The sequence below is a fragment of the Pipistrellus kuhlii genome, unplaced genomic scaffold, assembly GCF_014108245.1.
Source record: "Pipistrellus kuhlii isolate mPipKuh1 unplaced genomic scaffold, mPipKuh1.p scaffold_m20_p_10, whole genome shotgun sequence".
Lineage (NCBI taxonomy): Eukaryota > Metazoa > Chordata > Mammalia > Chiroptera > Vespertilionidae > Pipistrellus > Pipistrellus kuhlii.
In genome coordinates, this window is record NW_023425405.1 from 29,624,612 (window position 1) to 29,636,984 (window position 12,373).

The 12,373-nt window shown below is 39.0% G+C and overlaps 1 protein-coding gene across 6 annotated transcripts in view; it reads right to left on the reverse strand.

Annotated features, from left to right (window-relative positions):
- Positions 1-512: 512 nt before the first annotated feature.
- Positions 513-12,373, reverse strand: part of BZW2 (basic leucine zipper and W2 domains 2) — a 50,626-nt gene continuing 38,765 nt past the window's right edge. For 3 of the 6 annotated variants that reach the window (XM_036429270.2, XM_045578174.1, XM_045578172.1), the window contains 5 exons: positions 10,812-10,982; positions 9,923-10,069; positions 8,724-8,862; positions 1,905-2,027; positions 513-973 (listed from right to left, as the gene is read on the reverse strand). In XM_036429270.2, coding sequence (XP_036285163.1) covers positions 945-973; positions 1,905-2,027; positions 8,724-8,862; positions 9,923-10,069; positions 10,812-10,982 — 609 coding nt within the window. In that variant the 3' untranslated portion in view covers positions 513-944. Of the gene's footprint in view, positions 974-1,904; positions 2,028-2,155; positions 3,896-8,723; positions 8,863-9,922; positions 10,070-10,811; positions 10,983-12,373 lie in introns of those variants that run through there. The other 3 variants (XR_006740940.1, XR_006740939.1, XM_045578173.1) reach the window with 3 other exon arrangements.

Below are 12,373 nucleotides of genomic sequence, written 5' to 3' on the forward strand. Positions count from 1 at the left end.
ATTCTATAATTGCTAAGTTTATATCAATAGATTAGAAGTAGATTTTCCAAATGTTTATTCAATAGCAGTGCCAGTTTTAAAAACCTCTGCTTAAACTGTAGAAATTTATATTGTCATCAAAAATAATTTGACAACAGAATATAGGGAAAAAAAGCAGATATGGATGCTAAAGATGAGAAATTTGGTTCCGTTTTAGTCAACAACTCTATGACCTTCGTCACCTTAGAAGTTATGGGGCAAAGTCAAATATCTTCCAATGCCGTAGCCTTCTTACTTTGTACTCAGAACCTCCTAAAATAAAGGAAAACCCTCGTTGGCCTATAAAGTTAACTATAAATACTAAAAAATATAAAACATTTAAGTTGCCATACAATTATTATCATAAATTGAATATAATTTTCAACATTTTATCTTTAAATATACTTTTGTCAAAATATTAGCTGAAATGTCATCTGTGTAGAAGTTATGTATGCTAGGTAAAGAAATAAAATTTCTGAGAATATAGGCCCAGATTTTTATAAAGCCATTTATTTAAAAAAAAAACTGGTTTGTCAAATCACATACACAAGCAGATACACAACTACCAAAGTGGCCCTGTAATAGACACCAGTGGGGCGTTCACCACACAGTACCTGAAAAATACAGCTAAAAAAGAGGAGTCTGCTGAGTAATTCAGATTCCTACTGGACTCCTGGTTGAATGGCTTTAAGTTAGCATACAGTGAGTGAGAGGTAGAGTCCCAAGTATAATAGCTGATGCCTCAGGGCTCCATTTAAAAACAAAACAAAAACAAAAACCATTTGCCCCCTCTGCACAAGGGAAACCTATCCTATTTTTTTTTTTTTTTTTTTTTTGAAAACAAGCCATGTCTCTCTTCTCCAAGGGTTCAGCATTCCCAATCCAAGGGTTGTGTGATGACCTAGGCTTTGTGCTTCTCCGGCCATCTAATTGTCCTCACCTTCCGATTCGGATTCTAGGAGAGAAGGAAAGTCATGATTGTTATTGTTTTCTCTCTTTCATTTATTTTTTTATTTTATTTTTATTTATTTTTTAAAATATATTTTATTGATTTTTTTACAGAGAGGAAGGGAGAGGGATAGAGAGCTAGAAACATCGATGAGAGAGAATCATCGACCAGCTGCCTCCTGCACACCCCCCACCGGGGATGTGCCCGCAACCAAGGTAGATGCCCTTGACTGCAATCGAACCCGGGACCCTTCAGTCCGCAGGCCGATGCTCTATCCACTGAGCCAAACCAGTTTCGGCTTGCTTTCTTTCTTTTAAATAAGGCCAGGAGAGTTTCTACTTCACTTCTCTCCCTTCCCCCCTCTTCACTCACAAGACATTGTTGTCCCAGGTACCCATTTTCTAAGTAAGATAGTTAGATATTGAGGGCAGGTAGCAAACTTTTGTTCCCTTTGCTTTGAAATGAACTTGGCCTTTCTAAAAATGCAACATCCTTATCAATACTTTTAGAGAATATAACTACATTTTTAAAAATCACCTAAAATAAGCTTTTCATTCTTCGTTGCATGTAATCTCATACATTATCCTTAGAGTTTGTGTTCCCATTTCAAATATCAGTCAACTGGTAAAGGTGCTTATAAAAATCTGTATAATCCCATAATGTGTGATTAAAAGAAATGTATTGTTTTCCCTTTCAGATCTAATTATTTCTTCCTCTTTGTTCTCCATTAGAGTGGATAATTTAAGAGGGCCGATTTGTTATTTTGCCCTGTAGAAATTCTCATTGCCTTGATTCAGAAACAAAGGCTAAGATGTAAGCTGTGTGTTTGATACGGAAGACACTTCAAGAACTTTAGTTTTAGGAAAGCAAGAAAAATCTGTGGAAGGCCAGATGTCTTGAATTATAAGGAGAAAGCATTTGCGGGATGGAATCATACCTTCTTCTGCGTTTTGCAACCACTCAACAAATTTCTTCATCTGGTCAAGGAAAACACTTTTGCCTTTGGCCACGTGTGCTTCTTTGTACCATTTCAATATCGCTTCTTCACTCAGCACATCAGCTGCGATTTCAAATAAAAGATTTCAGTTACTACACACATGTCATGTTTTAAAGCAACTTCCTGTCATATACTTTAATAGAAAGCAATCACGTGAACATTGAATGCTTTGTTATCAAAGAAAGCCATACCTGAAACTTACTAGAAGACTGAAACCAAGCTCATTTCCATATAGAGCAGTGGCCTATTTTGGCATTTTAGCTTAGTAAGTAGTGATGATGATGATACCTCACATCAGTCATGATATAATGCAGGCCTATATGCAAGTCACACTAGGAAACCTCTTAAAGTCCAAAGTTGCTGGTAGGAAACAGTGTAGATATTTTGTGATTTTGCAAATGACTCAGCAATGTCAGCATCTCAGAACACGCTGTGCCCTGCCAACTTCAGACAGATCTTGATTAATCAGCAACCTCAATGACTGGACTTTTAAGGGGGATTTACTATTTTAGGAGAAAAGAAGGCAGGATGCAATAAGGATATTAATAATTAGAAATAAAGATGAGTTTCCTAGGTGTATCACAGGACCAATGCACACATAATCCAAAGTCCTACACTCACCCTATTGCTAAAAATGTAACTGATTTTCCTACAGCATCATATTCTAAGCTGCAAATAGTAATGTTTTCTTTGTACTCTATTAAGAGAAAAACAGAGACATATTAGACCAACTTGTTACAGGTTCTAACAAAAAGTATTATCTATTACCCATCAATTACCTAAAACTCTAAATTATACAAATATGTCCTGATACCCTCAGGTTATGATTAATTTAGAAAAATGTAATATTAAGAATGAGAAGGGGCATAACAAAATAATAACATATTTTGCATAACAAAGGGGCATAACAAAATAATAACATATTTTGCATCTCATTTCCCACTCAAATGGTTTTGAGGATTTGAGTGGGAAATGAGATGCAAAACCAATAAAAAGGATTTACTATTGTCCCCAATACCTATCCAAACCATTACAATACTGATATACCACTCTAATGATGTATTTGCAGTCGAAATATGATTTTAGCTTATGAAAACAAGAGAAATGATTTGATAATTTTTATTTAAAATATCACTGACCTTTTTATAACATAACCTTATTTTTCTAAATTAATAATTGGCTCTTGTATTCAACTGAGGAAATCAAATTGGCTAAAAATGCACACAATTGGTATTAAGACAATATAAGGTTCTTAATTATCTTAATAATTAAATATACTACAATTTGGGAAGGAAAGAGGAAGTTTGGATATAAAAACTGGATATAAAAGATTGAACCAGGAATCCTGTAGAATTGCTCTTAGCTTCTAGTCTTTTAGCTTCTTCTGTCCCCAGCTCCACATCCTGCACTCACAATAATGAGGAAACTTCCCCACCCATTTTCCACCAAAACCTGGTGTTTTTAGAGGCGAGGAGCAGGTAGTTTACATCCTGCAGAAGTGACTTGTTACTATGTAAGAATGCTTTACATAGATTTTTCAACTACTTAGCTTACACATGGATTTAAAGTCTCTTATAAAATCTGTCTCTCTGATATCTTGAAGATTCTGGATTTAGAACAGCCATCTCCCAATTGTTTGGATCATGCTCCCCTATGAGACAGTTTTGAGCATGTACACCCAATATATGTATATTTTTCAGTTTGTAAACTGCATGTATGTATGTATGTCCTATAGAACTATTATTGTCATAAAACAAAAAATAGAATAAAAAATGAGGCAAATATGTAAAAGGACATGTTTTTTCTCCTTACTTTAATGCATCTGATAGATAGTATATGTTGGGAAGTTGGTTAAGCCTATAGTTTAGGATAGTATTTGGAGATTTCCTTAAGCTCAGAAATCATCCCTGTGTTTTACTGCCCCCCAGAGGCTGAAAGAGGACATGCATCTACTAAAACACTTTTTAAAAAAATATATATTTTATTGATTTTTTACAGAGAGGAAAGGAGAGAGATAGAGAGTTAGAAATATCGATGAGAGAGAGTCATCGATCAGCTGCCTCTTGCACACCCCGTACTGGGGATGTGCCCGCAACGAAGGTACATGCCCTTGACCGGAATTGAACCCGGGACTCTTCAGTCCGCAGGCTGATGCTCTATCCACTGAGCCGAACCGGTTTCAGCTACTAAAACACTTTTCAAGGACAATTGTGAAAAGGACACTCAATGATAAGTAAAACTTACCAGATGTATTGTCCATTAAAAAGTCAGACAGACTGTGTGAAGTTGAGTTTGTAGAAGAACCTAAGTTAGTAATAAATACTTGCTGCTAGCCTAAATTTCTTGTATCTGGGAATAAATAATAAACTTGGGACAGAACAACTTATGAGGCAAAGCATGAACTTCATTTGAAGAAATTCAACTTTTGTTTAGTGAAAAGTCTAATCTAAAGAGGAAGAAAACTCCTTGAGAATGAAAAAAAATGCCGATTTTTTTTTTTCCTCTAAGGAAGAGTGGAGAAGAATCAATTAAAATTGGAGACTAGAAGATTATGCTGAGTGAAATAAGCCAGTTAGAGAAAGACAAGTATGACATTACCTTATTTATATGTGAAATCTAATGAACAAAATACACTGATGAACAAAATAGATCCATAAACACAGAAGCATGGAACAGACTGAGGAATCTCAGAGGGAAGGTGGCAGGGGTAGTGGGAAGAGATCAACCAAACAACTTCTATACATGTATGTGTAACCCATGGACACAGACAATAGGGTGGTGGAGGCCTGGGGTGGGGGCAGGCTAAAGGGGCCAAAGGGGAAAAAGGGGGACCTATGTAATACTTTCAACAATAACAATTTAAAAAATAAAATAAAATTGGGAGACTATAAAGTCTTTATTAGGATCTCCCAGAAATGATTACTAAGAATATGTATCAATAGAAGTACTAAGAAAGACATTATCCAACTGCAGAGTTCCCTGAGAGTAAAATACATCTGCCTCCTATCCAGACAGCTTCTTCGTCGTCTGTGGGGATATACCTAACCGCCCCCCACCCCTGGCCCTCTCCTAGCCCTTTCCTTTCCCTCCACATTAGCTTCACGTGTGAGCTGGGTGCCCTTTTCAAGGAAACCCCACCACTCCACAGCACTCTGTGGGAGCCTTATTTCAGCAAATGACAAGCTGACTCTAGATCCTGGCTCTCTTCTGCTCTGAAATTCAGGATGTCAGGGACTATTTAATTTCCAGCATTTGACATAACTGTCAAACTGTCCTCTAGGATTACATTCAATTCATGTGTAATGGACAAATTCATTCACTTCAGAAAAACTAAGTAATTCTCAACCTACAGTTATAATTTAAATTTTAGGTTTTCATTAGGATCAAAGAGACAATATTGTAAAAATAGTTTGAGAATTGTAAAGCTTTAGGCAACATTAGTTATTTAGATATTAAAGTTGAATACTATGTCATTTGGAACTCAGGAAATACAGGAATTTTATTAGAGATGCCACACTGGGACAAAGTAAAAAATAATTTATTTTAAGAAGGCTGGAAATATATGGTGAGAAGTCCACTCACCTTTCTTTAGAACAAGAAACATTTTAGGAAAATTTGCATGTAGGTCAGAATTTAACCTAAGAAATTTCTACACATAATAAAAACCACAGTAGAAATAACAGTCCTTTGAGAAGTTGGTATTCTACTTTTCAGACCTCCATGCCGAGACTAGGGTACTTAGCTTCAAAAAGGAAGAGAAATTATTATTTAAAGTGAATAATGTGGTGTTTAAAAATTAATAATAAATTTACTATTTTTCCTTATTGTCTCAGAAATATAAAAATCCTGGTTTTAATACAGAAAGTGAATTTTCACTTAATGGCCAATTAACATTTTTTCCCTTTCATTGCTGAAAAAGCATTATTGTAGTTTCTTCACTTTTATTACACTGTTACTTATATGAAATATTTTAAAATCTTTCAATAATGACAGTCATTAAAATAACTAGGTTTGTCAAAGGGGACATGAGTAACTGTATGCATAAATTTGAAAATTATGCAATTACCTAAAAAAATAGAAAAGGAGAAAGGATTTTCATAATTTTAAAACTTGCATTGAAGCAAAGATATTCCTCATAATAAATAAAAGGAATCTGTATCACTAGAGCAAGCAGACACAGTTTAGTAATTGTAAAGTGTATATAAGTGCATGGAATTAGTGGTAAGTATGATCTTCAATGTGTTACCATTAGTTCATGGGAATTTATTCCTCTGGCATCAAACACTTTTTAGATGGTGGGCCAAGACCAATGTGACAGTACCATCAGGAAATCCAGTAAAATGCGAATTCTCAAACCTAATCCAGGACTCGGGAGATCAGAACTCCTGAAGGTCTGGACTTTTAACAAGCTCCCCATGTGATTCATTTGCAAATCAGAGCTGGGAAAGGAGTGCTTTAATGCAACGTCAAGCATTTCTAGACATGCAAAACACATAGAAAAAGCTTCCAAACCCTTATAAAAGCAAATAGAAACCAATGTCTCTTGGTGCCCAAGAGTTTGTGGAATGAAATAAGGTCAGGGTAAAAACCGACATTCAAATAAGGTAAGAAGGTAAACACAGTAACTTTCTTAGTAGTGGTTGAACAATCACTCCTGGGGTTACTGCCCTCAGGAGAAAACGTGTAAATATTTCATGCAGACAGCAGACTGTATGCATAAATCTGAAAAATATGCCATTACCTAAAAAAAAATATGACATTCGGTTTAAACACCTCAGTGAGATATTGAAGTTTCCTGATTTCATTTCCAAAAGTAACGAGGCGAGAATAAAATGATGTTAACACTGACCTTCCTGTGTTCCCTGGGGCCTGCTCATACTTGTCATAGACCTCACTAACTTTAGATTACTTAAAAGGACACAATGGGGAAGGATGTTGGCATTAACTGTTAAAATGAGAAATCTGAAGACGAACTGTAGAAGCTCATACGTGTGGAGGACAGACTAGTCCATGAGGCCACTGTCTGTCCTGTGAGATGGACCCAGGCCAGAACTGAGACTGCTTACCACAACCCCCCACCTCAGAAACGATTGGATCATCTCAATGTTCATTCTGCCAACAACTCAGTCCCCTCCACCACCTCCTGCAATGTGCTGGTCCCTGGAAGGGACCCATGCCCAATGCCCTGACCTGGTCAAGCAGGTAATTACCTGCACCTGGTAGCACTCAGTACTAGTACCCACGACCATCCCCCTTTTCCCTATGATTCTTTGGTAACATTCACATACTAATACCCAACGCAAACCACGCTCCTCCCCCACCGCCCTTGCCCCCGAATCCTATATAATTCTTTGATGCCTGCCAAGTGGCAGGGAGGAAATCCAGTTCACTTGTAGCTGCCCAGGACACACCTCCTAGGGAAGTTTCTCCTAATAAACTGTTAATTACCAGCATGGAGTGGCCTGCCTCTTTCCCCAGTCTTCCCCTGCCCTCTGCTTATGAAGGTAGATTCTCAGTCTTTGGTCTTTTTCCCTGGGTCTGTCTGTACTAACAATGTGCAACCTAGAGGTCTCACTGATAAAAAGTGGTCTGTTTATTCTGTTGTAAATTAAGTACAATAAAATTAGGTGCTTCTATAGATGAGACTCAACAACTATGTCTAAGTTTTAAAAAATTTGGTTAGGGAAACTGGTTGGTGGGGTTAGCAATTAACTAACGAAGAAGGAAAATGTGTGCTTAGGCTACTAGTTTATAAACAGCTTGATTTTTTTTTTTCTGTAGCGGGAAATAATGACCATCCATAAAGCCCATGTAGAACCCATCTCTACCAGTTTGGAAAAGGAGCCAGCAGTGAAAGTGAGGGCAGAATGCCCACTGGGTGGGTGGGTGGGTGGGTGGGGTCCCTGCTTCTCATGGCTGCTAGGTGCCAAAGGAGGGCTGGTAACATGAGCTGCAGGTTTGGTTCTCATGGGTCACCCTGGGTAACATTTAAGCCTTCATTTCAAGACATTGTTATCTCATGACTACATCCCAAAGGACCTAATTCAGATCTGGCCAGAGAAAAACATCAGCTCCTGAACTTCAAATGGGACTTGCCAGTTATCACATTCTTCTCCTGATAACACTACATAACACAGACCAAAGGATAGCCCAGGATCATTTTTATATGCTGTTGGTAACTGAAATTGGTTAAAACCCTAGTATAATAGCATTCATTTATTAAAGGCAGTGCCAGTTGTCATGGCAACCTAATCCTTAAAAATACAATGAAAAGAACAGTAAATGTGAATATCTAAAAATAGCCATTTCCTTGGAAAATAGGAGAATAGCTGGGACAAATAATTAAAATAGAAAGTAAAAGGGCTAATTATTTCAGTAATTTTAATGTCAGCTTTATGGTAACTGAAACGGTCTGACTATAACTTAACATTTAGATAATCACTGTTATTAGAGTTAATCCTTATAATTAAAAAAACAGACCTAATTACTTTATGTAATTAATTCCCTCCCCTAGCCCCTCCAATAATAACCAGTTCACCACCAGTTCCACCAATAAGAATAGGGGCCTGACTGGGCTGGTTGCTAAGGGCAGCATATACAGCATTTGCATCTTCTCTCTACACGCAATGTGGCTGCCTCACTAAAACGTGCCAAGATTAGTGCAATCCCATGTTGCCCTCTGCCTGACCCCCTGCTCCACATCTCAAAGAGCTGCAACAGAAAGTGGACACACAGAGGCGGACCAGCGAGGACGGATACCTTTATAAAAGAGGACCACGATCTTCTGAAACGCCTTCATGAAATGGATGTTGTCGTAACAGTACTCCTGGACCTTCTGCAGGAGGATCAGCTCGGACTGGCCTTGGGAGCTGAACACGGCCAGCAGGGGAGCGTATTGCTGCAGGAGGAGAGGGAGTGAAGACATTAACTTTCCTGGGAGGTGCAGGCTGGACACACTTGAATCACAACAATGGTAACCTGGAGAGTTGCTTAGAAAACACTCAGTTTTTGGATTATCTTCTTATTATATTGTGTCGGATCAAAATGAATTTTTTAATCCTGGCATCTTATCAGCTTCCTCTCAGTGTCCCTACCAAAGGGAGACAAATGTGAACTTCTGATGATAAATGCTGTGCTACTATGTCTGTCTATTGGATGTTGTGAAAATGTGACAAGGAGTGAAGCTCTCCTTCACGACGTTCAGACCCCCTCTCAGGTCATCTCTATGGTTTTGTTCAGATTGCTCCCTCTGCCTCAGCTGCCTTGGCTTGGGTCACTGATGGACCACCATTGTGTCCTCTAAGAACCACACCGTTAAACAGTCATCTCCTCCCGGGTAATGGAACCTGCAGTTTCCTCACTGCTCTGCTCTCAGACACCGAGAGCTATCTCTAATTTCTATCCCAACCTAGTTTATACTCGGTAATCTTTCACTTCTCAATTCAAGTATCAACGCTGAAGGCAGATCTAAATCTTTCACTTTTCTTAATAGTTTTATAGCGAGAAGACTATTCACAGAAGGAAAAACATAGGTATCTATGCACAAAAGATAGGTACTAGTAATTTACAGAGTCAGCTGATTTCTTCCACTGGATACTTTTCAAAATTTTCAAATTCTAATGTTAATTTGTAGTTTCCTTAAACAAAAAGGCTCACTAAGAGTTTCCCTTGTGTAGAACAGAAAGAAAACCAACAGACAGTATTCCTCTTTAACTCGAAATACTGAATAGCTATTCTGTGGATTTTCGAACATCATTGTTTCTAATAAAAACTTACCCTTAGGTGTTTCATGGGCTCATACCTGAAACATTTTAGGTAGTGGAGAGTTTGAAAAGAAAAAAATTAGGAGCTATATGCTTGGCCTGAGTCTGGGTGAACGGGGCTGGAACCTATCGGCCTTCCTGTCACTCACTGCACTTGGCCCACAGCAGAGACCGCCCCCGACGAAGACCCTGTACCTTCAGGTGCTTGAGGGCCTGCTCTGCCACGAGTTCTTCCTTCTTGTTCCACTCCACGGCGTTCATGATGCAGGTCCACAGCAGGCCGATCACGGCTGTTTCCGGGAGGTCGTTCCTCTTCATTTCTTCTTTCACGTAGAGCACCATCTACATGTTGCGGAAAAGGGAGTCGTCAGAATAATAGGCAGATGGGGAGTTCCCGCTCACCATCCTGGTTAGGGAAAGGTTTGGGCAAACATTCTACTCAGTCCCTCCCTTCCTGGTACTTATTGTCAGATTATAACAGGGACAGAAAACACGATGTTTTGTTTTTTCAAAGCAGATTTATTTTTAGTCCAAAAATTAACAGGCCTCGCTCTGGCCAGGAGCTGCTGGGAAACAGAGAACGAGAGAGAGGAATCTCTGCTTCCAGGGGTGACCCTCTTCCACGCAGGGATCTCTAGGCACCCAGCAGAGTAGGGCTCACTGGAGCCAGTCTCACTTCCTGGAGATTTGAAAAAGGGAGCCAAGCTGTTAATTTTTACCTCTAACCCGCACCTTTAAACTCTTGACAGGTAATATCTTGGGTTTAAATAAGTCCATTGTCCATAACTCATTCTTTAGTTATTACTTTTGATGATCTCATGACCCATCTCAGTGAAATGTTAATTTGTAAATAAGTTGTACAGCGCAAAGGCAATTTTTATACGATATTGTATCAACACAGGTTAATTTCCCTTAAGAATTAAGTTTAAATGTGTAAATGTATCCTCAAGTCCCACAGTATGATATATGGATGTGCCTAACTCAATTGCATAAAGGTCCCGTTAAGGAAGGTGAGGCCTGCGCCACGCGGTCTGCATTACTCCCCGGCTCGGTGTGAGGGGGTGACGGCAGCCGGGGTGCTCACCTCCTTGATGGGGCATTCCTGGGACAGGCGCTCCTGCAGCTCCTTCTGCAGCTCCTTCCTGGTGCCCAGCGACTGCTGCACGCGCAGGAAGTCGGAGAGCTCCTTCAGCCCCGCGTCGGTGAAGTACTTGGCAAAGTGATCCACACTCTGCCTGTTGACGGGAAAGAGCTCCTGACAGAGAAGAGAGGCTGTCACACAACAAGCTATTCACATTTCAGCAAGCACAGAGGACAACATCCTAGTACGAAAACAGCACTCAGCATATCTCATCTTTTGGAGGAAAGGACAAAGACTGATTTCAAAAAGAGTACATGTCAGGTGTATTTTTCTTCAGTACTTGCTAAGCACTTTCTAAAATTAGGTAGTTTCTCAAAGAAAAAAATAGCTAAGCAACTTAGATAAACTATAGCTTCACTCATTTTGACCATTATTTATTTTTCTTTTACTCTAATCAAAGTATAGCATGTGTAAATCCAGAACTAAACTTGCTAACTAAAATGAACACCAGAAAACTTTGAATATTTAGATTGTTTTAAAGCTCATGTGTCAAACACAAGGCCCGCGGGCCAAATCCGTCCCGCCAGGCCTTGCAATGTGGCCCGCACCGCGCTGTCATCACTGCACTCCGCTGCATTTCCATCACAATGACAGTTTATGACTGTTCAGTAAACCATTCGGCCCGCGATTTAGGCTGGTTTTTAGATTTTGGCCCCTTCTCTGATTGAGTTCGACACCCCTATTTTAAAGTAACAAGAAAAAGATTGAAACCTTTAGGTAGCCAGCCACAAGGTGTCCTTAACTATGAATAGATAGTTCAATTTTAATAACGCTGAGATGATTTGAGATAACATTAGAAAATGACATTGACTCTTGTCATCTCAAGGACCTCTATTCACATTCCGAGAAAACACTATTATTCTAAAACTAGAGGCCCAGTGCACGAAATTTGTGCAAGGACCTTGGCCCTGTCCCCCCCCCCCCCCCCCCCCCACACACAGTGGCCCCCGCCTGCTGCGACTTTGTCTGGAAGGAAGGACATCCAAAAGGACATTCGGTCTAATTAGCACATTACACTTTTATTGTTATAGCTACTAGCTTGGGGACTAAAGAAAATTTTGTTAAATCTGTTAATGACAGTGGCTCTCATATTCATACAAGATCTAATCTAAACCCACTCTAGCAACTTTTCAGTTCATAATTTTGTTGGAAAACTTAAAAAGAGCAATGATACCATTGCCACTCTTATTTTTTACCTCATTTCCATTTTACCTTACACAGCTTGGCAGTCTCAGTAACACTTAGTCATGTTCTAATCCTGTGTGACTTTAACACCCAATTAAAAAATTCGGGCAATTTTCAAAGTTCTCACATTTTTCAGAATGCTGCAGTCTAAAAATTAGGTTGGTTTGATTTGCATATATATGGTCAATGGCTATATGGCTCCATAAACATCTCAGTAGAAAGATCTGGACAGTCTCCATGTATAGGGACATAAGCAGATGGCTTCTAAGTTATGCTCAAGTTTCTATATTTTACTATCATCATTCCATAATTTCCCTTGT